This window comes from Lepisma saccharinum, chromosome 5 (assembly GCF_977018435.1).
Source record: "Lepisma saccharinum chromosome 5, izLepSacc3.1, whole genome shotgun sequence".
NCBI classification, from domain to species: Eukaryota; Metazoa; Arthropoda; class Insecta; order Zygentoma; family Lepismatidae; genus Lepisma; species Lepisma saccharinum.
In genome coordinates, this window is record NC_139233.1 from 19,272,570 (window position 1) to 19,299,716 (window position 27,147).

General features: G+C 39.0%; 1 protein-coding gene across 2 annotated transcripts; it reads right to left on the reverse strand.

Moving 5' to 3' along the window:
* LOC145988250 (uncharacterized) lies at positions 1–26,648 on the reverse strand. 2 transcript variants are annotated; one of them, XM_083123115.1, is made up of 3 exons: positions 25,718–26,648; positions 3,317–3,925; positions 1–2,006 (listed from the first exon to the last, which is right to left on the reverse strand). In XM_083123115.1, exons 1-3 carry the CDS (start codon positions 25,779–25,781, stop codon positions 1,702–1,704), a joined length of 978 nt encoding a protein of 325 aa, XP_082979241.1. In that variant the 5' UTR covers positions 25,782–26,648; the 3' UTR covers positions 1–1,701. The 2 variants fall into 2 exon arrangements, with proteins under 2 accessions (XP_082979241.1, XP_082979242.1); XM_083123116.1 differs by lacking the exon at positions 25,718–26,648 and adding an exon at positions 5,397–5,605.
* Positions 26,649–27,147: the final 499 nt, after the last annotated feature.

Sequence of the window (27,147 nt, forward strand, 5' to 3'; positions counted from 1 at the left end):
GCACTGGGTATATGTTTATTTAAAATTTAGCAGATGATTAAGAATATTCAAACATTTCCGAACTAGAAATATGTACAAGCTATATGTAACAAATTCATATTGACAAGATGAAAGTGTTAATCTTTTTATATCCGGACAGGAAGGACAGTGTCTGTATTGCGAAAAAAAATACAACAAAAAAAAATAGAATACAAGTTGGAGGTAGCAGTTTGAATACTGTACGCAGACATTTTCAATTACACAACTAATGACATCTTTACTCTAAACAAGAACAACACTTTGGCACTACAAAATACTGTAAATGGTTCATGAACCTTGAAAACATTTCAATTCTAGCTGAAGAAAATGTATACTAGCACATCCATTTTCAAATCCAGCTTTATTGCAGAAAAAGAACAATAAATGAATTTTGAGATCATGCCATAAATACGCATACATACAGAACAATTATAACAAGTTTTAGCGAATAACGATTGCAAGCACTATTCCATAAGTGCCAACTGAGTAAATAGTGAATATACTCACCAAGCATTTGGTCTAAAATGTTCATTATAAATTAAGTACTTACGCGACAACGACTACTGAATATGTATTTAAATACTGCCCACAGGACCCTATTACCCTACACTGCCTCTGGCACATGATTTAATAAATAATAGAATATAATATATAAACATGGTAATATAAATTAGCTGCCATTATGAAAGGGCTATTATTCTTAAAATATATGCTTAAGTACAAAGTCTATTTAGAACTTTTGGCAGTAAAATATCTTTGGTCTTATGAATCTTAAATACCAGATGAGTAAAATCTAGCATTAATAAGTCAAAGTGCACATTCGAATTATTAAATTATGCGTGTGCTTACACAAGTTTTTCAATCACGTAAAGTATTTTTAAAGTACATAACAATTTTTGTTATTCAAGCACTCTTCTAAGCACCAATATTTCTGTTGCTTCAGAATATTTCTACAGAAATATGAAAAGAAGTTCAACGAGTATTATTGTAGTGAATATAGTATACTGCTTTTTTAATGTTTTCTTGTTTATCACTTCTCAGCGATATTATTTAGAAGTTCACAACAATAGCAACTTCATTGAAGTTGTCTCGTAATATCAATTTTCTCAACGGTGATAATGCAATACTATAATTTACAAACTAGTTTCGTTTCATAATAAACATATTCAATTCACACAATATGGTAACTTACTAACATTTATTGTATATAATTGGTTCATGTATAACTATTAAACTATTAAGAAACACCCATAATGCTTTAGTAAGACTATAGTTACAATGGGTGTGTAGATATAACATGACTAAAACACTGGTTATATTTCTAAGAAGCTGTTAACACATTGTTAAGAAAACGTACGACAAGCTACCACGTTAAAAAAAAAACAAGGCACATATATAAGGCACAAATAGCTGCCATTGTGTATAAAAATAATTTAAATATTCTCTTTCAAACCACAAATTCGTCAACTGGTCCCCTAATTTCTTTCAAAAATAATCTTCTGCGGTAGAATGTAGCTTCATCAAAAGTAGCATGAACGTGCAAATGTGCACCTGAAATTGTTCCAGCTACACGCTCTCTCAATACAACAGGATTTTCGCATGCATCTTAATGCTTTAAAAAAATGTATCTGCAGTAGATGTGTTGTAAAAAATGAACAGTTTTTCATAAAAAAGAAAGAACACCTATACCATGATGCCCGGTGGTGGTGTGGTCACTGACATGGTCATCAGTGGCAATGGTTCATTCACTGGTGGTGCATGATACACCTCTTGCTGATGGTTGGTGTTGTGATGCTTCAGAGCTTGTCGATGCAACCTCATGCATGATGACTCCTCGTGCTTGTACAGGTATGACTTGAGAGCGAACGCCTTCCCACATCTTTGGCATGTGTACGGTTTGGTGTTGGAGTGTGTTTGCACGTGCGCCCTCAGGTTGGACTTGTCAGCGAATGCTTTGGTACAGATGGAGCATTTGAAAGGCTTTTCGCCTGTAAAGAAAATTGCAAAGTTAATATTTTTATTACTACATTCTAAAAAATATATTTTGTAATTTCTAGGACACGGATTAAGTTGAGGCGGAAGGGGCAATACTACAGCTGGGGAAGATGCTTAAAAAATATGTTAGTTTTGTTCTAAAAAGAATGGTGTCCTTAATTCAACCAAAATTAACGCCATTTAACGTAAGAGAAACGCTTTTGCCAGCTTAATTTTTGGCTTCAACCTCTCTACACTCTGTTCTGGGAATCTGTGGAGTCTCTGCGCAAGTACTGACTCGAGAGGGCTCGCCAAATGAACGCGTGAGGGGGAAATTGAGTGCATAGAGGGGAAACGTGGCTGCAGCTACCAGCCGTTTGAAGCAGAGTGCACCGCTTCGCTCCTTCCATTTGCTTTCTCCCCTTCTCTACCGTCATGCGCAACCTTGTTCCAAAGATTCCCGAGACAGATGATAATGTCTTGTGGTCCTCCCCGATGGCGTAGTGGTAACGTCGTCGCCTTGTAATCAAGGGGTCCCGGGTTCGATAACCGGTGGAGGCACATGGTACAGTGGTTCGGATCTCACTTAAAACTGTAGGTCCAGTCACGATTAGCCTTCCTGTGCATAAAGTGGACTTAAAAAAACAAATCAAAGAACAAGTCAATGTAATGACTTGTGTATACTTCAGTTTGGTGTCAAAGGCACCAGGAGTGCACATCCTCTCCAATGCAATGGCGTTTCCTCCCCCCTAATTACGACAGCTTGTCTACTACCATCATATTACTGAAAGTCACTTTCTAAATCTTTTCTAAACACTTTACTTGATCTGCCCTCTCCTAAATTCTTCCTTTTCTTCATACGTATAATGGATTGTATACGGTACACTTGGAACCAGCAAAAGTAAATGAATTACTAAGGAAATATCTTCTGATTCCCCCCTCCCCTGCCTCATCGTAGATATTGCAGCATGATGCCAAGGTGTATTTTTTTACATATATTCTAAGAAGAAATATATATATATATATACATGCTGAATTTTGTATTATTTTAAGGATAAAGTCTCCTCCCCAAATTTTGATGGGGCGGCCTCCGCCATTATCCCACCCCCACCCCTCTCCCTGGAGGCACTCCTGAAGGGAATCAACCTAACTCTCGGCCAATTAGGCTTTGTAGCTATACGAACTGCACGAAGGTAGTGCAGTTACCAACCTTTGCAGCAGCGTGTACTGCTTCGCTCCGCCCACTTGCTTTCTCCCCGTTTCCACCGTTATGCGCGAACTTGCTCCACAAATTCCCCGGATAGAGTGTAAGGTTAGAAATTACCTGTGTGCGTCCTGATGTGACCTTGAAGCAGCCACGGCCTCGAGAAGCACTTCCCGCAGTAAGGACACTTGCATCCTTGGTTGTGGGTCCTTACGTGCATGGAGTACGCAGGCATGGACACGTACACTTTCTCACAGTGCGGACACTTCCTGGCTTTCTTGTCGGCCAGCGACCGGTGCGTCTGCCGATGCCTGGCCAGGTTGCTCGACGTGCTGTAGCGCTTCCCGCACTCCGGACAGGGGTGCGCCTCGCCGTTGGGGGTGGGGGAGGAGCTCAGCTCCCTTTCTTCATCCTCTTCTTCCCGCCTCACCAGGGGGATCCCCGCCAGGCATTCCAACCTGCTGCACGCCCCGCGGTGGACGAATTCCGGGGCGAAACTGAATTCGCTCAACCTAACCTGAAGGTGTTCGTGCAAGAGTTGCCCGGCGGCTGCTGCCAGGCTCACCTCTGCTAGCTGGGTTAGGTTGTACAGTTCGTCGGGGCATTCGGAGTGAGGGGCGGGGCTTGCTGGCTCGCCGCTGCTAGGTGAGTGGGCTTCCGAGTCGTGTTCCTCGGGACGGTCTGGTTGGAGATGTTCTGCATCGCTGACGCTTCTTTCCGGACTGCTTTCTGCAACAAGAAGAAGATAGGCAATTGTTAGAAAAGAAACCTAGCCTTAGCAAATGAAAACGTTCTTAAATGACAACAATAGTTTCATTCAGTAGCACAAACTTCATTTTTGGGGAGGAGGAATTGACATAAACAATATTATATTATTCTCCTCTTGAGAAATTTGTGAGAACAGACAGTGTTCCCTTATACTCGGAGCCAATGCTTTCTTTAAATTATTATTATATTACTAATTTACATAAGAATATAATGCGATTTCCCTCCTCTCTCTTTAAATGGTCTAAAAACATAAACTTTCAATGCTTTAATTTTTCTTAGTTGACAATTTGTTTTAATTCCATTTGATGCACAGATAGGATAATCGGGACTAGATCTAAAGTGAAATCCTAATCACCGTGCCTGCACTAGGTATCAAACAAGGGGACATGATTACAATGGAACGTTGTTACCACTACGCAATCGGGGAGGCCCCCAAATTTTCAATGGTCATTCATAGTATTGTGAGATAGGTAGTTGAAGAGGGGCCTCGAAATTTCCAAAGGTCATAGTTATGGCTCGGAAGTTGATGACCCAAAATATCTTGAAATATGACCCATAGAATGACCTTAAAATTATTTTAAAATGACCTAAAATTTTACGTTACGTCGTTAATTCATCACTGATTGTAATACAATTATATATCCAGAATAGCACTTAGCCCTCCCCGATGGCGTAGTGGTAACGTCGGTGCCCTGTAATCAAAGGGTCCTGGGTTTCGGTACCCGGTAGAGGCACATAGTTGTTCGGATCCAACTTTAAACGGTAGGTCCAGTCCCTGTTGCACAAAAAGGTACTTGCCTTTTTGGAGATAAATGGGTTAGGGAGGGGTAAAATTGTTTAGGATCCACACAAAGTTGGTGCAGTGAATACTAGTTAATTGTAAACTTCCATTTAAATAACTGAACTAGTAGATTAGGTTATTTTTGGGTTATTTTAGTATTATAGCTATATTAGCATTTATAAGTTTTTTAGTATAGGTTAGGTTAATTAGATTTGGTTGGCTTGGTATTTTTGCATTTTTCCTCTCTGTATAACATTTTTCAACTTGGTATAAGGTATACAACTGCAACTTACAAACACGATAACTTCTCCAACATACTTTTCATGACCAAATATCTTCAAAAGTAAAGGTTTGTTCAATTAAAAAAAACATTAGCATTATAGTCTTAAACGTAAGATGTTATTTAATATCCAATTCCTATGCTACAACTACACATACACTCCAAGCTCATTTAGGAAATCACCCAACGTAACACGTCAGCCTTTTCTCATTCTTTAAAGCGCATTTTGTAACATATTTATAAAGCTATATCCATTATTTCATTGCACATTAATTAATAAAACTAAGAATTCAAGACAGAACACTCGAAGTTCTTTTGTGTGCGTGGTACATATTAACTTTAAAATACTAAACATTCTTACATTTACGCACCTAACATTGTTGACCTTTCAACCATATTATGCATCGTCAACTCTTAAGGCCAGTACTAATTTGGTATATTTTTCCATTATTGTGATCTTTAGCAGAAAATGCTATATTCTAAGCATCTGTAGCTCTAGATGACAGAAATAATAATTTTTATTTTATGCACGAACTTTCTTTTTACACTTTTTATTATTTTCTTCTGCACGAACTTTGAAATTCACGATTATAAATATTATTGGGCCCACCTGCTTTAACTCGGCTTTGATTAGTACCTTGCAGTTTGTCGATATTCTGTAAAGCTATCTCATTGGTCGACATAAAATTATCACTAAAAAAATATATGTATTTCAATTTTGCTGGCAGGTGTCACATCCATCGTCGATGAACCTATGGGCACGTCTATGTTCCTGTGAAATATTTTTATGTTTGTGTAACATTTTAAGTAATTCACAGCATATATATAGCCGTTTATCAATCGATAGTCTTGCACATATAGCCGTTTATCAAACGATAGTCTTGCATCTTGCATATAAACTATAGTTTAAACTTTTCCTATCAGCTATCTTTAGGTTTTGAATTATTTAAGACAGATATAGAGGATTATCAGATACCTACTTAATCAAACTAGCCTAAAGCTAGTCCTTACAAGAAAACTAAATCCTAACTTTTATTTTGAAGTTGACTATTCGATATGCATTTCACAACATTGCTATAAGTACACTGTATAAACGGTAAATAAACATGTTACAATGTTTTATTTTAACTTTTACTACTTTGTAGTATTTAAGTATTACCTGTAAATCTATTTTTACAAAAGCTCAAATATGCACAAACAGAACAGGTGCCATCTCTACTAAAAAAAATCTGTAAATGAGATTGGTGTATTGTTTCTTAAAGTTAAGCACAACACGACATGTGAAATATCACACAGTAATGTTCATTTTACATTTGAAAGGTGTGAGGTATATTTTCCTACCATGTTTTGTCACGAAATGGTGCGAAATGAACTGCAAAATGCGAATTAAATCTTAAATACGAAATTCAGAGTATATTTACCAAAACAACACTCTCTGAATTCTGAATTTTCATGTAATATATGCAAAATCGAGTAATATTGATTAATTCTGTTGTAAAAATTTGAAAAGCAAAAATGTACTCTTTTACACAAGAAAAACTTAGTACTCCGACGAAATGCTATTTTTATATACTAATTTTGATCCCGAGATGTGCTAAGTAATTGTACCGAAATCTTGAACCTTTATTCATACTGTATACTCGTACATAGCACTACTAATATCTGTGCTACGACTTCAGACAGGTCCGCAGCAAGAATTTTATTTCGGAGGCTTATCCCTTATCAGCAGCCGCCATCTAAATGCAAAAAGTTGAAAAGGGGGTGGAAGATCTGAATATGAATTTCTCAGTATATTGTAACTTATTATGCAAGATGTTTAATTCTGGTAAGGAAGTATAATTAATTATACAGCACTAGTCTACTTAAATATATAATTTGTCACTGTATGATTTTAACTATTATAAAAACATACTGCCCAATTGATGTGTAGATATATATTATGTGCGATGTCAACATGATATATTTTATAATGTACATGCACCAATGCCCCTTACGGGTACTTCCGGTGTGAAAATTTCTCAATGAACTCAATAACCATTTCCAACGAAACATTTGAAGTATTTCGGAGGGAGGACTCAACCCCCAGAGCCCACTCCCTGGCTACGTGCCAGATTTCATACATTGCCACAGCATCCTTGAATAAGATTCCTATCGCACGAAACGCTTGTGCCTCTCTATCAGCCATTGTCATCAGGCTGTGATGTTTGCGGTTACCGCGGGCAAATGCTCTCGAGTTATCACGTCAAGGCCTTGAAGAAACCTGCGCCGTTTAATCCCCAGCCTCATGATGGGCTCCCAGGAACTTCCGGTGGTCTGTGTCACGTGTTTGGCAGCTTCTTGTCTGTGTCATGTGTCCTGAACTCATGCCATATCGAAAGACACATTCCCCCCTTTCGTAGCCAAAACAGCTGGGAATTCTTTTAAGGAGGAGGGGAAAGCTCTGCTCTAAATAGACAACGTTGCCAGATATATATAATATTTGCAAGGTAATTGTGTTTGTTCTTTCATCGATTAATTATTTATCATCATTGTCTTGATTAACCTAGAGAAGTAGAAAAGTGAATTTAAAATTCTGCAAGAAAACGCATTTTAAAAAGTTTTTTTGTTAAATTCTTTTTTTGCAGCTTTAAAATATTTGTTTTCACACTCCGTCTACCCAGTTCGAAATTAGATAATAAATAACAAAAATAAAATATAATATCTTTATTTCTGTGAATGTAATGTTCATTCACTAAATCTTGAAGTGCAGACAATAAAATTTGTTAGTATGTTTAAAAGATAGTTTATTTCTATGCCAAGAAAAGTTTTAACTGTTGCTTAGACATTTGAAGACGAAAAACGGGCATAGAAATACAAACAGACCTCTTCTACCCACACACACAGAAGGGGAGAGAGGAAAACAGAGAGAGATAGCGAGAGTGAGTGTGGAAGTTACAGAAGGAAGGAAAGAAATGATCAAATAGAAAATTAGCACGAATAAAGAAATCCTAACACAGAGAGAGAAAGGACTTTGGAGTGGTAGAAAGATGATACAAGAAAAGAAAATGGGCTACAAATAAAATGGAAACATGGAGTATACGTAGACAAGTTTTCTTTGTTCCAAGAGAGGCTGAAATAATGCATGTCCATGAGTGTAAGAATAACACTATATTATAATTTAATCCAAATTTATTTCCATAAACTGACATATATTTCGGAGGAGGTATCGATTTATAGCTTTATATACACGTACAAAGAATCATTTTGAAGAAGTGTTCTTTAAATATATATATATATATATATATTGCTTATTTACTATATTCTGGAGAAAACCTATCTGTTCTTCTGCAATTTTCTTTCTGCAAAAGAAAATTTTCTTATGAAATGTATTGTGCTGACACCTATTGCACACAGCGAAAAGTTCTTCGAGAAACAGGCTATAGCGCATGCGTCATCCCGCCTGTAACATGACACCTTCCCTTGCATGTTTTCTTCCCCAGCTGTCACTATCCCGATGACTATCTCTCGGCACGTTGTAGCTGATCTGATGTTAGAGGTAAGGTCACATGAGCTTCATCTGATGTCTGCAATGCGCGTTATCTCTCGTTCTGTGCGTCTGCACTGTTTTTCTTTCTACGTGAAAAAAGTTAGGACAAAATACTCTGCCTAAAACCATTCCTGTAGGAAACTACATCATTTAACTTTGAAATGCAGGGTCTTCACATACGAGTGTGTGACTGGTTGTTGCATACGTAGAGATATTTTGGCAAATTGCTGTCTTCTGGTTTTGACGGAGTGTTGTGTTTCATTCATGAAACGTTTGTGCCGGTCGCCGTGGCGGAGTGGTTAGCATATCGCGCTACGTCGCTAGGGGGTCCCGGGTTCGAATCCCGGCCTGGGCGTGGATATTTGTGAGTGTCCATTCATCAGTTTCATCATGTCATCACTCATCTCCATCTTCGCAAATTAGCCAAAAGTGGCACAAAAAGCGATGTAAAATAAAGCAAATCAAAATAAAAAATGAAACGTTTGTCTCCTTGATATTCTCTGTACTGTCAAAGTCAGTTGGCAACACATTGTATACACACATGCGAACAACCTAACCCATACAAATACCTTTTAAGTACTATTATGAAACAACTCACTTGGGTCGTGTTCTTCTAATTATGGGGTCAGAAACTCCTCCCCTTTCGATTTCATTAAAAAATAAACAGCTAAGCGGTTATTTTGTCAGCGCGTCGAGTTGTTTTCTGGCTTTTTGGACCGGGGTCCGCTACTGTTGCTGCCAAGTAGCTGCCCAATGGTACTCTCACCTTGCTGGAACAGCACCGAAATTATTGGTGCTCTCACCGGGAATCGAACCCGGGACTCCTCGCGCCAGATGCAAGAGTTCTAACTATGTTTTAAAAATGAAAGCCCCTAAGCAGCAACTTCCCCCACAGAAAAATCTCATATAAATTATTCTCAATTCACGACTTTTCTGATTCAGGACAGGCAAACACAAACATCCATGTCCGAGCCGGGATTCGAACCCAAGGCGCCTCGAGTCGAAGCGCGCTGTGTTGACCACTCCGCCATAGAGAGCGACAACTATTATGCTACAATGGATCTCTTTTCAACAATATCCATTCTACATTGTAAAATGTCGTGAAAGTGTATGGACGGCCGGAGAGATATGAAGGTAAACCCCCAAACATTCGTAATATCGAAGGTGATGTGATCAGCACCATTCTATTGCCGCCTTTACCAAACCAGATATCCATCTACTAGAGGCTGGGTGAACCGCAGACGCTCCAAGTAGGAACATTGGTAGTGGGACTTCCTGCTGACTGGACCACCGTGTGTACACCTGTACACGCATACCCCCACACACAGACAGACAGACAGACAAATGCCGTTTCTGGAATAGGTTCCAGCCTTAACCCTTCTATGAATGTCAAGGGAATAGATGGACCTAACGACAGGCGACTCTCATTCTTCCATCTTGCACGCAGCATTACGCATATGTCTCCTGCTGTTCCGCTCCTCATTCTTTTTAATGTCCGAAAGAACAGCTGTTCCTGCGTCTAAAGTTTTACGACCGCCTTGACACAGTCGGCTGCCCTCTGAGAGGAGCGATGGCTGGTCCAGATTTCAAGCTGCGTCAGGTCTCGCTGCGTACCCAGACACAAGCCCCCGCTCCTCACCCCCTGAATCCACGCCTTTCGTGGGCAGCTGCTTTGAATACTCTTGTCTTCTGTACTGGGCTCATAAATTATGATGTGTGCTAAAAGTTTGGCGAAAGTCTAACTCCATTTTATGCAGAAATAGGCAAATGGTGTGCGTGTTTGGTCAGCGTCCGGAGGGGAAGGAAGGGTAAAGTGGCCACTCTAAGGTTTGATGAATTCCTATCATACCTTTCTAATCAGCAAAGTTATAGAAACATAGACCAATAGTAAGTATAATAACTTTTCTTCCAATTTCTATTTTATCTTTCTTTAATTCTTGTTGTTTAGAAATGTATACACGTGACTTTTCTTTTTTTAAAAAAAGTACGAAGTGGCCACTTTGCCCGCCTAGGTTGGGTAAAATAGCCAGCCCTTTCCCATTTTACCTGCATAGGTAAATGAACAAATCACATTGATTCAGAGTGTGTATTTAAGCAACACAAGCTGAAGTAATACACATTAAGAAAAAGTATTATGTTTTTAAGGATTATCTTAAGTATGAAATCTTTACAAGATAAAGTAAATAGTAATTCGTAATTAATAGTCTATCAATAAAGGATTAGGCGTAGGCCTATTTGCAAAATTCGCACTCAAACTCATCATCTTCGTCGTCACAACCGGCGCACTCTTCATGTGCCCACTTCTTACATTTTAAAAATCTAATTCATCTTTCATTGCCTTTCGACTCTGTCTGTTTCGTGGCTGTTTTGCCCGGAATGACGTCATTACAAAAACTGTGATCTAACGTCTAACCTACAACTTAGCGTTTTCAAACACACATCATTTAAAAGGTTATTTCACGCTGATCAAACAGCACAAGAGCATATAATTATAACACTTACTATTATTTAGCTATAATCAACAATTTGTACCACTTAGCTAAAATCAGACTTGCGAAAAAACAATAAAATGAGTTCACATCTACAAAAGTGCAACCTCCCGCTTAAAAGTCACCGACAACACTGACAGCATCCGTGGCGACTGTTTCGTCCGGCTCCCACGTGGCGGAAGCGCTATACAGCGAAGAAAACTCACATGGCCACTTTGCCCACACTGGCCACTTTACCCTTCCTTCCCCTACATGAAAGAGCTCCCTGATGGCGTAGTAGTGGTAATGATGTAGCCTTGTAATCAAGCAGTTCCTGGTTCGAACCCCATTGAAAGTGCATTGATTTTGAGTTTGTGTTCTAAGTCCACTTTATGCACAGATAGGCTAATGCGGGACTGGACATACAGTTTAAAGTGGGATCCGAACTACTATGTGGCTCCACCGGGTATCAAACCCGGGACTCCTTATAATGGAGCCGCTGTACTAACCGGTGTGCAATCACAGCGCAGAACGGCTATTTTGACAACATCCTGTTTCCCTAATGGCTGCTTTGGGGAGGGGGAATTTACGTTGTCCGGTCTTGCCCAAGCGGTAGACCTAATTGGTTGTTTGGCCGCGAGTTCCTTCGTAGGCAAACGCCGCAACAGAGGGTCATTGCCATAAAGGCGGTCTCCGCCCGGTTCCTAGCCCGGCGCAACTTTAGTTACAATGCAACGACGTTACTCCTACGCCATCGATGAGGCACTGGAAGTGCATTGGAAAGTGGCTTAGATCCAACTTTAAACTATAGATCTAGACCCTCAGACCGTTCTCAGCATAGAGCGAACCTGAAACGAAGCATCCGAGCATTCGGCTTATTTCTATATGCAAATGTTTGTCCTTCGGATGTACAAGTAGCTGCAAGCAAAATATCCAGGATTCAATGGATGTCTGCATTCCAGTTATCCGTATATCCGGATATATGTGTGTCATAGTATTATTAAACTCGTATCCTTTATATAGATTATCCGAAAATTCGGATTATTCGCATTAAATTATATCCATTTATCGGATTGTCCTAAAATTCGGATTACCTGATATTCTTATTCATTGTGAAAAGTGTAGGTAAAGTTACTCTCAAATTAGCTGTATCTGTAAATTAAGTGTACAATTACTTCTGTCGAAAGCCCTGGTGTAGCAGGTATCTCTTTTGGGGAGGGACTAGAATTGTACAGGTGGATAGTACATAGATGCTTTTTAGGGAGGGTGGAATACGCAGTATGATATTTCTATTTTTAGAGCTTCCCACTCTCCAAAATTGAAATCGTGGGTCATTTTAAAACAGGTGTGCATTTGCCACTCTGGTTTTTCCCTACTACTTCGCTGCTTTTTAAAATGTTGCTTTTTCAAAATTCCGGAGAGAGGCTGTAGCCCCATCAGCACCCTTCTGCGTACGCCAGAGGTCGAAAGACTTTTTTTCAATAGCCATGACCACTAACTATTGTTTTATTCTTTACAAGCCTATTTCAAGCAATAATATTGCTTACTATTGTTAATAATACACACTTATGATCAAAATTATTACTATAATAATTATCCAGCTTACTTATTTCGAACTTAACAAGTAAGTTATTCATTTCATTAGTTAGACACGTGTTTTCCTATTTAATTACTTCATTATTTTGTTAAGTGGGATTCTTTAGAGTACAAGTCTACACGTTAATTTATTGTTAATTACAATGGCTTATATTTTACATTGTGCTTATGTAGTTAATGTAAATGGGTACATTAAAACTTTATTAGTGTAATTTTGTATGAAAAGTGCTATTTTTTGGAACGTGTTGCTTCTTATCCACTTGAAAACAAAACTGTAGCAATTTTATAACGATAATGTGAATTTATAGTTAAATAGGTGTGTACGTTCCGCACCTAAACAAGTAATAATTATATAGGTGCACAATAAATGACAATAATGATGTGTATCAACCAATGAGGTTATCAGTAACATGTGACAAAGATTAATTACATAAGTGCCAATAGATGGCATTACAGGCATCTATGACGTAACCGGGAGGGATGAAATATATTTTCATGAATTTCTTACTTTACTCTGCTTCTTTATAAAGAATAACCGTTTAATGCTTAATTCATAAAATAACGATTTTTTATTGGTAACAGTTCGTTATATTGGAGACACAATTCCTCACTTGAGTTTCTCCAAGCTTTCCAACGTTCGTCGAGGTATTTTCTTTCATCGTGGAATATATTTGACCGGGAAATCATGTATTTTCAAGAGAAATATCTCACCGACGCACAAGTGCCATTGCTTTCGCTACGTGAACTGCATGCTGCGTACGTTTGATGACGTAAGCCCCTGTCAGTGTTTCCAACCCCTTTTTTCACTATGCTGGCCTAACCTAACCAAAGCTAACCTAACCTTATCGGAAATGGTTCGTGGGGCTATCCGTGAATGGTTCGTGGGGTTATCCGTGAATGGTTCGTGGGGCTATCCGGGAATGGTTCGTGGGGCTATACGTCAGCTACCCGTGCATTATATAAAATTTTCACACGTGACGAACACGATAGTAGGTATTTTTGGTGAAGAAGTTTGGAAACACTGCATATCAACACTGTGAGTCAAAATGTGCCCGCCATATTATGTGTTGCAGAAGTGAAGAAATGAATAAAAAAAATCACTGTATGTGAAAAATTGTGTTTGTTTTCGTGTAAAAAGCATAATGGCACCTTGAACTATGTTCCGCAATACACAATTTGTAAGTACGAACCATGCGAAACACAAAATATCCGATTTTAATGTGTATCCGATATAACGAACTGTTACCTTTTCATTATATATCTAATGACAGTTTAATTCTTGGTTGTCAATCCCTACTGTAATTTCATGTATCTACTAGTACGTAATGCCATACTTGCACTTCCCGAAAAACATTCCATATATCTTGTTGAAGAAGCAAGAAGAAGGCGGATTGATATCTCCGTCGATAGCCGTAAAATAGTTCAGACTTATTCTCGTTCTTATTGTTTAATATTACATTGTTGAAGGTTCATTGTGTCGTAAAACTTGTGTTCATAAATAATATGTGGAGTGAAAACTAAAACATCATCGAACAGTTAATTGTTTTCAAAGATAGTGAAGTGAGTTGGCGAAAGAAGTAGTACCCACAAAAAAGGAGGAGAGGAACAAGCAGGATGCGAACGTGTTTAGCAGGTTTTATGCTTTGCGTAAGAAAGTTAATGTGCGTAAATGAAGAAATTGAGTTCATCCATGTGTGATAATAATCACGACGCTTGGTGGATACTGATATGGAGGGAAGCAGGATCCACGAAAGTTGGCTATATTTGCAAAGCAGGTAGGATCGTATTAATTTCATACTGTATCGTTTTCAAAGCGTTTAACTTAGCATATTTATATATTGAGGAAGAAGCTTGCTTTGCGAATCGAGTTGCATGAATTCGCTCAAGTAATTTTGTCGACGTAACAAACAAACATATTCAGTACGTTCATAAGTGTATGTACATCTTCCAGTGCAAAATTATGTAACTTATTTCTGTACTGATTTTAAAATTATTACTCTGAAAGATCGCATTAATGCACATAGTGTAAAAACTTGATCAACACGAAACATTTAGTGGTTGAGTCGAATGCTTTATGACTAATATTGGTATCCAAATAAGCAAAGACAAATGCTGTTCGCCAACCTCCGTGGCGGAGTGGTTAGCACAGCGCGCTACGACGCCAGGGGTTCCGGGTTCGAATCCACGCCTGGGCATGTGTGATCTTTGTGATTGTATCTTCATCAATTTCATCATATCATCACTCATTCTCATCTTCGCGATTAGCCAAAAGTACCAGAAAAGTGAAGTTAAACCAAATTAATCAATCAAAACCGATACTCTGCATAGACTATATTGATTCAAAATACAGCTTGTTACACAAATATTAGGTGAAAACCACTAGTTGGCTCAAAATATATATATATACTGACCATTCAATGTTGAAAACTTGTCTTGGTGAATACTGTTCATACTCTGCATAGGGTTTATTGAGTCCGGGGTGTAAGGGTGTGAGGCAAAAACCTCCCAATGCATTTCGGCGAGAGCTCTTGCTATCAAATTCACCGTGTGGGGCCAGGCTTTGCCATGGTGAAGAATATTTCCAGAGAACATCCCCTGACTTTTCTTGCGAACTCCTATTTTGTACGGCACCCTTCATCAATATGCAGTAATACTGGACATTATTTTTGACCCTTTGTCCAAGAAATCCCCATCAATAACACCTTGAATGTCCCAATCGGTCAAACGTGTCCGTCGTTGTTGGCAAACTGTTGGCATCATTCGTACACACTTGCGCCTAACATCGCTCGTTCCCCACACTGTGCTTCTCAGCTGGATTAAAGTTATCCTTCACAGAAAATTGTATTATGCCGTTCCACAGATACACCAGGGTGTTTACCAGTCATGAAAGTCAAGAAAAAGTAAACAAGTCAACAATAAAAAAGTCGAGAATTGTACTTGTGGTAAAGAAATTTTGCTATCACAATGACTGATTGATTGATTTAGTTTATTTTACTTCATTTTTCTGCGTCTTTGGCTAATCGCGAAGATAAGGATGAATGGTGGTAAGAGAAGATAGGTGAGGGACAATCACAATTACATGGGGACTACAAAACGAACCCCACAGTACTGGCTGTGAGTCCAGACGCCAGAGACTCGCTAGTCTACCAAATGCAGTCCAGGATGCATTAATAGACAAAACAAGTCTAACTCTCTTCTTAAATGCAGCTTCAGTTTTCATTTTAACTACCTTTTTGTAGTGGTTTTTCATTGAATAAATATATTTATTTTCTTAACTGCTTGACCTTGGGTAACGTCGTCGCCTTGTAATCAAGGGATCCTGGGTTCGATTCCCGGTGGAGGCACATTACACAGTGGTTCGGATCCCAGTTTAATATGTAGGTCCAGACCTGATTATCCTATTTGTGCATAAAGTGGACTTAGAACAACAATTAAATTCACCATTAACTGCTAATTTCCAACTTTACCTAAGTAGGGGTCACATAAATAAAGATTAAGAAAAACGAAAAAAAAGGTAAAGAAATATGTATTTTGCTGCTGCCATGTTCGCTACCAGTGCTACTGCTACGCATGCGCCAAACACGTCATGTCGGGTGCTGGGTACTAATGATGAATTACTTCCTCTGCACAGTGATGTAGTTATTCATCGATTTTTGACGTACAAAAGTCTAGGTAAACCTTCAAACGACCCTTGTAAAGTACAGTGAACGTGCACCATATGTAAGCAAGGAGATTTCGTTGTAAAGTTCAACTAAAAATCAATCTCTTCTACTCCTACGTTCAATACATGCTCCGTCAGCAACAGTTCTCAGTTCACAGACATTTCCTGTTCGTGGAGGGAGAGCAGGGCCAGATGGAACATTTCGGCTAGACCGCGTTTATTTTTATCGCGTAAAGGTAGAATGGCACAGTATGGCGCCTGTAGGGAGCCCCATGGCAAGCGACCAAGAATTCTCCGTCTCCAATGTTTCTCTCACTTGTTGCAACGGCAACTTGCTGGATCCCCGTGGCAAAATGCCACACAGACACCTTACGGCACCAACCTGTGAAACCACCAAGCTCGGGGTCCTCCTAATTTTAAGTTTTTCGAGGTTGCAATATACCTTTTGGCACTCCAGTTCTTTCATGTAATGAAAACGACTGAAGTTAAGTTATGCGGAGAAGCAAATCTCACATGATTCTGTTTTGAATATCACGTCACAACTGAAAGGAAGTGCAGCTAAGAAAGAAATATTGCGCAATTCTGTTTTGAATGTGTAAAGCAGAATGTAACATAAATTTTGCTAACTACTAAAAATGTCTGTTTTGGATAGGGTCACCACCAGGTTTGGAGAGGAAGATCTTAATTTATACACACAAACAAATAATCGTGTGTGTGTGTGTGTATATATATATATATATATATATATATATATATATATATATATATATATATATATATATATATATATGGTGTGTGGTGTGTGTGTGTGTGTATGTGTATGATATAAATATTTATTGTGTAAATTACTAAATATTTAAATATATATATAAAGGAAATCATATGCGACTTTCTATATATATATATATATATATATATATATATATATAAAGTAGCAAACTAATTCCTTTATCAACTGATTAAAAATGCCCAAAGATTACAAAATATGTTGTAATACAAATAAGCAGAGGCGCAACCACGATTTTTTGTCTGGCTGGGCATGTACCAGAATAAACATACCAATAATAATAATAATTTTAATAATAATAATAATAATAATAATAATAATGCCATTATTATAACATTATTGTTATTATTGATTTGCTTTATTTTACTTCGCTTCTTGTGGCACTTTTGACTAATTTGCGAAGATGGGGATGAGTGATGATCTGATGAAATTGATGAATAGACACTCACAAACATCCATCCCCAAGCCGGGATTCGAACCCGGGACCAACATTATAATTATTATTATTATAAGTACTAGTAGTGGTAATATCAAAGATGTTATTACCCTTGTAAATTATGCAAAAAGGGGGTAGAAGTTGGTTCTAAAGCATTTGTGTTCGAACAAAAGATTTGAATTATTTTTCAGCACGTTCAATTTGACATTAATAATGGAAAACAAGCACACAAACTATTTTTGAAAGACAGAAAATGCTTGATAAATGCATTCTAAATATCATTATTTTTTTACATTAACATGTACAACTTTCATGCACGATATACTATGTTTCACATATATGCAGCCTGAAGCGCCGTAGACACTATATTGTGTACATATTCAAAGTTTCTATAATAATATTACATACAACATACATTATTTCAATACATTACACAACCAATTCATCCATCTCACAATAAACCAACAGCAAAAATTACATAAATTGTCTCTCAAATGTGCACGCTCCCTTTCCCAAAACAATTGTTCATGCATTTAAAATAAAATCAAATGAGACAAGTCTTATTTCTCTGTCTGGTAAATTACAATGTATTACAGAGAAAAATGCTGAATTGCGAGCGGAGCGAACAAGAAAATTTTTTGATCCAATTTTCATTGCTGGCTGAAATCAATATTGATTTAATAGGTATTTCATGGGACGCCAATGCATTCTCTCTTTTACAAGCCGGCCCCCGTGGCAGAGTGGTTAGCACATCGCGATACGACGCCAGGGGTCCCGGGTTTGAATCCTGGCCTGGGCATGGATGTTTGTGAGTGTCCATTCATCAATTTCATTGTATCATTCCTCATCCTCATCTTCGCAAATTAGCCAAAAGTGGCAGAAGAAGCGAAGTAAAATAAAGCAATTCAATCAATCAATCTTCTTTTACAACATTTGTGCCTCCCCGATGGTGTAGTGGTAAGAGCATCGCCTTGTGATCAAGGGGTCCCGGGTTCGATACCTGGTAGAGGCACATGACACAGTGGTTCGGATTCCACGTTAAACTGCAGGTCTAGTTCCGATTAGCCTTTCTGTGTGTAAATTGGACTTAAAACCACAAATCAATCAATCAATTTTAAAACTTATTTTCATTTAGATCATTCGGCTCCCAGGGCCGACTACCGTCGCGCTTAGCTACGGTTCTGAACTTGCTAAGACCAAGAAAACCAGGTATTACGAGCGAAGCGAGCAAGAAAATTTTACGAGGAGTATTTTTATTTGCATAAAATTTGAAGTTGTGGACGGTAATTGCCCCCTGCAAGTACACTTGGCCGTCAATGTTTGCCCCCTTGCCCCCTAGAACTCATTTGCGTCCAAGGTTGGGGGGACAATACCCCTTCCCCTGTGGTTGCGCCACTGCAAATAAGCAACCAAACGCTGTCCATAATATATTGAAGACGTAGTTATGTTTGGCCGAGCCGCTTAATGTGAGGTATTCCATCTGCAGATTTCGATGCTGTTGAAGAAGCAGTGTTGCAAACTTATATGTTTTCTTCTCACCAATAAAATTGAATATTATAAATTATGCTCCAGTTGTAAACCTGTCAAAAGCAATTTGAGGAAGGACTCTCTTCGTTTGCGCCCACACATCCTCCCCGTCGCCAATGAGAGGCAATTCTATCTAAGCGATCCTTACTGGTCCGTTGCTTATTCTAAGTCACTCGAAGCGAGTACAAGGATGTTTTGAAAGGACACTTCCTACCATAAGAAAGTCCAATTATGTCATCATGGTCAATCTAATGTGAGGTTAATTAGTTCCTTACTCTGAACATATAGTCCGATTGCTCTCTTTGCTACCAGACACTTCAAACCATCAACAGCCCCTCCCCTACATAAGAAGTTTAAGGCGTCGTTCATGTGTCAAACGTGATGTATTCCCTTCGTGGAGTATTTTCTATGACCTGAATAAGTTACATTCGCTCGTTTTTTAATACGTTTTCAATTTTTTCATGGGCCTCCCCGATGGCGCAGCCGTAGCGTCGTCGCCTTGTAATCAAGGGGTCCCGCGTTCGATACCCGGTGAAGGCACAAGTGGTTCGGATCCCACTTTAAACTGTAGGTCCAGTCCCGATTAGCCTTACTGTGCATAAAGTGGATTTAAAACACCAACTCAACTCAACTCATCTCAATTTTTTCACGACGTCTCCCACTTTACCCCTGTGCGCTATGCAACCCAATAAGCAGTACTGCTACGCAGGTTCGTCTAAGACATAGGATAAAACTTCCTTCAGTCCTTCCAAATAGAACAAATTACATATACAGGTCACCGCTCAGGAGAAGAACCCTGCCGGACGTCAAGTGACGTAGGGACAGGCGACTCCGCTATTAACGTTGGGGGAGTGCACCCTGGGTCAGAAACAAGCACTTTGGTCTCGCTGTAAGCTGTAAGGATTGATTCACATCTACGCTCAAATCACTGTCCGCGCACGGTCAGGGGGTATCCACATTATCGGTCAAGGTATGATTATCGTCAATCTGGTGTTGATTTCTTGACAGAGTACACCGATTTTTTCATTTGATTTTTTTGTAATAAAGAACCTGACGATTGTACTAACTACAATGTTTAAGATATTTTTAACGACGGAATTGGCTGTCACAGCACTGGGGTTCGAAGAAAATGGCAAAGAAAAATAGGGAACATTTATTTGCACTTACAATGTGCAGAGCTACAAATGTCAACAATGGTAAACATTACTTTGTCGGTCTAGGTTTGGCATGAACATTTTTGGGCTGATTGATTCATATCGACATTGTTGATAATTTCTTTTATTCGAACGTTTCCGACACAACACGGCTAAATAATGTACAGGATAAGCAAAAAAAAATAATTATGTACACTGAAAAGAAAAAAAACAGCAACCAATGAGAAATTAACAAATTCATAATTCAAAACGAATTGAATTCATGATGACATTCATGTCAAAATCATTGGGAGTCACATTACGGTGAAGTGGTGTTTTCCTAATCTTTCCGGGGGAAACAAGTTTTCTCATCTGTGGCCGATCAGTCCGTTCAAGCGATTCTTTCCGAATCCTCTTGATTGTCGGCTTCGACAAACCTGTTGCTGCAGACGCACGCTTGGTGCTCTGCGTAATTGACAGATTTCTTTTCTTCAGATTCACAATCTCAGAATTCAATAACTTTGCTGGTAATCTCACGCGCTTCACTATGCACAGTAGCACCTTTTCTCCTTACACCTGCCATGACTCTTAAAACACCACGAAAACCACGCAAAATCCCCCAAAAAATCACAATTAGACACCCACGCACAAGCACTTCCACAACGACAATGATCACAGCGGAAGACTTCCTGCTACCCCTAAAATCTGCAAATAGACCGGCCTTCCCCTGTCCCTCCGCACGTCCTCACCCCTCATTTGGGGATCTTCTCGTGAGCTGTACCCTGTCCTGGTTTTCTCTGGAGCAAGCGAAGGAAAACAAGTCTCTGCGCAAGTAATGACGCGAGACGATTCCACCAATGAACACGCGAGAGGGAATGGGATTGCGTGAAGGGGGGAAAGCGACTGCGGTTACCAATCTTCGAGCAGCGTGTGCTGCTTCGCTCTTCCACTCGATCCTCCACCTACTCTGCCGCTATGCGCGGCCTTGCTCCAGAGAATACCGAGACAGGGTATAGCATAGCAAGAGTTCAATGTCAATTTCTTGTTTATTCTTAAATTTTACCCCTGAATTTCCCTTTATTTCATCCCTTGTCCCTTCGTTTGTATATTTATTAAATCAAAGGAGTGCATGTTATTTTCCGTTTCAAAAAAAATATATTCCTCTCTACTCTCACATTTGATACTTTCGTTTTCTCTAAACTACTTTTAAACTATTTGTGTAGTTTGGTTATTTTACCTCTAGGTAAAATCGTACGATCTACTTTTGGCGAATCGCGGCAATGAGGATAAGTAATGACATCATGAGATTGATGAATGGACATTCACAAAGAACAGCCGTGCCTACACCGGGATTTGAATCTGAGAACTTTGGGGGCGAGATCGTAATCGCTACGACCAGTTTGAGTAACGAGTTCATGAAAGAATAAACAATAAACCTACTCAGGATTCGAACTTAGATGGCCTCGCTCCGTAGCACGGCACGCTAACCACTCCATCACGGAGTCTGTTATTTTGCTCCCACGTTTATCTTTATTTGACTCTCTGTTCTTCCTTCTATTTTATATTATTTAACTTGATGGGAATGTAAGGAACGTATATTAATAATTTTTGTTAAGTTAATATTAATTAATGTCTTTAAGTAATATGAACACATTAATATTGTGTTGTTGAATGAAATGGTTCTTCATAACTTTCAAAAACATGATGAACCTCACTTCCACGTAGTACAGTGGGATCCATGACTATTACCGTGCAAATTTTCCATGACTATTTTCATTAATTTTTCTCTTACATCCTGTGTGTTTTTAAGCGATGGATTTTTATGTATGCTGGTGCAGAAGTTGTCAACAGCTTGTTTTGAGTTTTCTTTTCTTTTTTGAAGCTCTTATTGGGTCAAATAAAGTGCACGAACATGATGATGGGCAATTTGCACTGAAATACTCATGGATCCCACTGTACACCCTGGACTGCTCTGGCGACTGGCTCTATGGCCAGTATAATTCTGTGTGTTGTCCTGTGTTTTGTCCTTTGTATGTGCTGAGTGTTCCTTTACAGCCTTAGCTTTTAACCAAGGTAAGGATATTTTAGTTTTCAGACAAGCTTTTATTTTTGTTATGATAAGGGGCTGGACCCCGCATGACGGGTGCAAAATAGACTAAGTGCTGACGCACCCAAAATTTTAAATTCAAATTCAAGAACATGATGATTAGAAGAAGGGAGATTTCTGAATCTCTAGACTATGGTTATGGATGCCCCTCAGCTCTAAGAAGTCTTGCTGGGTTTAAGTAACAGTCTTAATATGGCAAAATTAACGTTTTATTAACAGTAATTGATTTAACTAGCAACTAGTTAACAACACACGTTTAAAAGACACTTCCACGAAGATACTTAGTTTACAAAAACCTTACAGAGACCAATCTTTTGATTCAATTCGGTAACACTTCGTTATATCGGAGACACTTTTAATCAAATTTACAGGAGAAACTACTTACAGAAATCAGTTTCTGTAGCATTGTAGAAGTTCTTCAAGGTATTTTCTTTCATCTTTCAATCTATTTCAGCCGGAAATCAATTCCCGTTGCTTCAATTTAAGCGAAAACGTAACCACGCCGTTTTTTAACTATTATTGCCTAACCTAACTGAACCTAACCTAACATTATGTGATGGTCCGTGGGGCTATCCGGGAATGGTTTTTGGGGCTATTCGTAGATGGTTATACGATTCCAAATAGTTTTTGTGGCTATGCGTGAATGGTTTTTGGGGCTATCCGTGAATGGTTTGTGGGGCTCGCACCATGACGTGCGTTCCGTAACACTTCGAGAAATGGCTTATTTTAGTGTAAAAAATGTTTCTAATCGTGTGAAAACCTTAATGGCACCTTCAAATATGTTCCGCAATACACAATTGGTAAGTACGAACCATACGGAACACAAAATATCCGATTCTAAAGTGTCTCCGATGTAACGAACTGATACCTTAAATTCCAGCTCTGCTATTTCGAGCAGATCATAAGCCGTAAAATAGTCACAATATTATAACAAAAAAACTTGCAATCACACAAACTTAGACTTACATTAAAGTCATCTTTCATATCTCCCTTTCATAACCCCAAAAAGCCAGCAAAATCTCAATCCTTTTTCATAGATACCAACTCGCTTACTTTTGCGGAGTTGCCAACATATGTGATAACACTAGATATGGCAATACAGGCCCTCCTATACGAGTGATAACACTTATTAAAATAAACATGTACATAAATTAAACAAAATAATAATCTTTTGCTACGACAAAACTTGGGTCGTTGCAAATTTGATCATTAAGTGGGCAGGGTTGGGGGAATACTATACAAGTTTTTACAACCTGGACCAATAAAAATGTTCCTGGACCCCTCTGGTGATAAATTAATATTGTACTTGCTGAACTAATTTTAGCCCTTACTATGTGCACAGCGTAGTGCAAGTTTTTTTCCACTAACTCAACAACTTTTAACGAAAATCTCTTTTATTTAGAAGAATTTCACTGGTATTCAGCCATGTCAGTCTCATTACTCTCACCAACATTTTACTGCCTGCTGTGGTATTTTATATTTTACACACACATGAATGCAGGTAGGAAAAATGCTCAACTTCTGTGCCTGAATAGTCAGCGTAACGCTCTACGAAACTAGGGTTTCCAAGTTAGAATCTCAAGAAAGGCAAGGATTTTTCATTGTGTTTGTCTGATTTGATCTCATTTCTATTATTTATCGTCGCTTTTCTGTCACTTATGGCTAATCACGACGATGGGGATAAGTGATGATATTATGAAATTGATAAAGAGGCACTCATAAAGAACACTCATGCGCAGGCCGGGATTCGAACCCTCGACCCTTGTTGTCGTAGCACCATGTGATACCATTCCGCCAACGAGGTCGGAAAAAATTGGTTCTGGTAAACAATCACCTGTTTGTCGCCTATTTTAAAACAAATATTAGGTTTCGATATTTCAAACATACTTCTTTTTCTGTGCGATCCATAGTGTGCGAATTAAAAGAACATGGATTTTTTCTTCTCTGTTGGACTTTTCTTTCCCTGGGTTCCAGATTTTCATTAATCTTCCTCTTTCCTATAAGAATATAAGATCTAATAATATTATTTTGGTCTTGTTCATCGCTGATTCGTTTGGTGTATCAGGACTTAATTTTATCGAAGGAAACCAATAAGTGTACTACTGGCTTAACATCTTTGTTGTAAACACGATAATCCTAGAACTAGATCTACGATCAAGTTTTTACAATATTTCGCGGTTGTTGCTAATGATATTACAATACAACTATTTGAGTTAACTCACATTATTAGATGATAACATTTCAAAATACTGAAACATGAAGAGGGGGAGTTCTGAAATGTGCAATTACAACAAGTTAAGCACGTTCGTTTGCTTTTGGGGGGTATCGGAAATAGTATTTTCTTTTATAAAAATAATAGTTTCAAAGCCTATTGGTTCAAAAAGTGTTTTGTGGTTCCGGTTTTTCAAACCATTTTCCACTGTTTTAAAATCATCTTTCATTTTTACCTATAAGTAAAATAAATAGATAATAAATTCAAAACCATATTCTATCGAGCCCCGTGAAAGAGTGTTCAGCGTAACGCGCTACGAAGCTAGAGGTCTCAGGTTCGAACCTGAATCTACATTGTGCTTGTCTCATCCCTATTTCAACAGTAGTTCATCTATCATCCTCGACGTCGCAATTAACCCAAGAGGTTGAAAGGCAATGAAAAACAAACAAAATTGAAATGAAACCTTTTTTTAAAAAATCATTTACCGTTAAGTTTACGAAATCTTTTCTGGTTTTGCTATTTGAAAACCGTTTTCTGGTTTGTTTTCAAAACCTCTTTCAGCTGATCTACGTGACGCAGTGGTTAACACAGAGCACTACGGCGACAGGGGTATCGGGTTTGAATCCCAGCCTGGGCATGAGTGTTATTTGTGAGTGTCCCTTCATGAATATCATAAATTATATTAATCGTCGCGATTAGCCAAAAACTAAAGAAAAAGCGACGCTAAATAACAGAATTTTAAAAACCCAAATCAAAATCCCTTTCAGATTTCCTCATTCAAAACCATATTCCGGTTTCCGTTTTCAAAAGAAACTGTACGAGAATTTTCGGTTTCAAATTCATTTTTCGTTCCTGTTGACATCATCGTGTTTCGGCCCCAGAAAAAAAATCTCGGTTTATTAATCTCTTAAAACTTTTTTCGGATTAGGTTTTCAAATAAACTTTGCAGTTTCGGTTTTCAAAGTCGGTTCTAGATTCACAAAACTACTTTTGTACTTCAAAACCGGTAGAAATTTCAACTAAAAATGCAGGCTTGACTAGAATCCGAACCGGATCTCGGCACAAAGTGGTATTGCTCTACCAACTAAGCTACCGAATCAGCCCTATCTTTGCCTGATGTTTTTGCTTCCGCTGTTTTTACCTGTGTTGAGTTATGGAACGTAACCTGCGTGTGTCACATTATACAGTAAGTCAGTTATATAATTTGTATAGCAACAGAAAAGAGCCGGATGTACTTACCTCTGTTCTCGTACTCCACGACGGTGTTGTACCTGCGGTGAGTGATGAGGAACGCCCTCGGCATCCTGCAGTCGACCTTCTCGCCGTCACCAACACCGACTGCCAAGGAGCCGCTCGGGAAGCTGCTGGACCCAGCCTCACCACTCCCTCTCCTCTCCACACATCAGCATCCACATGCACTCTCTCCGACCGCAAGAATCCTCCACCCCCTGGCCCTTAGCAGGAGGGATGGGAGAGATGGGGGAGGAAGAAAGAGAAGCACGCCCCTGTTGGTGTTCGTCTCCCCCACACGGTGGCTGACACGTGCCGGTGGCAGCAGGACTACTGGAAATAACCCACACGCACACACACACGTGGCTAACGCACTGGATGCGGAGAGAGAGAACTGTCCCCAGAAGATGCGTGACAAACGGGGACAAATATTTACTCGTCAAAATCCGTATGTGATATGTTTTCTTGTGTTGGAGCAAGTTCTTCAGGTATCGCGACCTTCTGGGCAATGGCTTATTTTAGCTGCAGCAACTATACTTGAGTAACTTGCTGGAATGTTACGCAAAGGTACTTGTTAATAGATAACTCTAAGCTCAGTCTTTGTTCCTAGATATCTTAGTCCTTGTTCTGTCCGTCCCTGTTGAAAATACCAATCCCTCAACTTCTACAGCCTCTTTACCTTCTGGGATAACGCAAGATACAATCAAAGCCGTTAGAAAGACACTCACTCTAGAAGAATGCTGCCTACTGCATCCGCTGTGATGAAACCACACGCTAGAAAAGGATCCAAAATGTCTTCCACTTTTTTCCCGAATGTCTAAGCATCATTTCTCACTTTTCCTTGCACTCTGCACAAGAGACTATACCACATCAGCAATAGAACAGATCATCAAGGCACTTCGATCATTTTCCCGTACAACAACATTGTACAAAAGAGACTTTTCGCTGCAATGCACACGAAGACTGCTCCCTAGTGTCTGGTGCCGAAGCAAGTGGGTGAGCAGGTTGCTTATGGAAGTCTGCCAACGGGCCAAGATCCAGAAATTTCGGCAGCCATTGCCCAAGAACTGTCTCGATTTAGCCACATGACTAACAGAAAATCACGTAGATCTCTTCGCTTTTTTATCCTCTTAACGCCAACAAGTCCGAACATGACCTTTTTGCAGATTTTTTTCAATGATCAGTCTTCGGTTCTGTGCCTAGGTAACCGTCAATGGATTTATAAGCGTATCTGTGCTTTGTTATACAGAAAGTAATCATTTTTGAGTGTGCATTGCACAGGTGACCTAATCAGAACTTTCTCGACCTCGGCCACAGCGAAAGTGAAGGAATCCGTACCAGGAGCTAGGAGTAATTTGTAGCAAAATCTTTCTACTTTTTTACGGAGCTTTCAGACCTAAGTGCAGTCTGTACTGTCTCTCGGACTGGGCCGCTTTCTC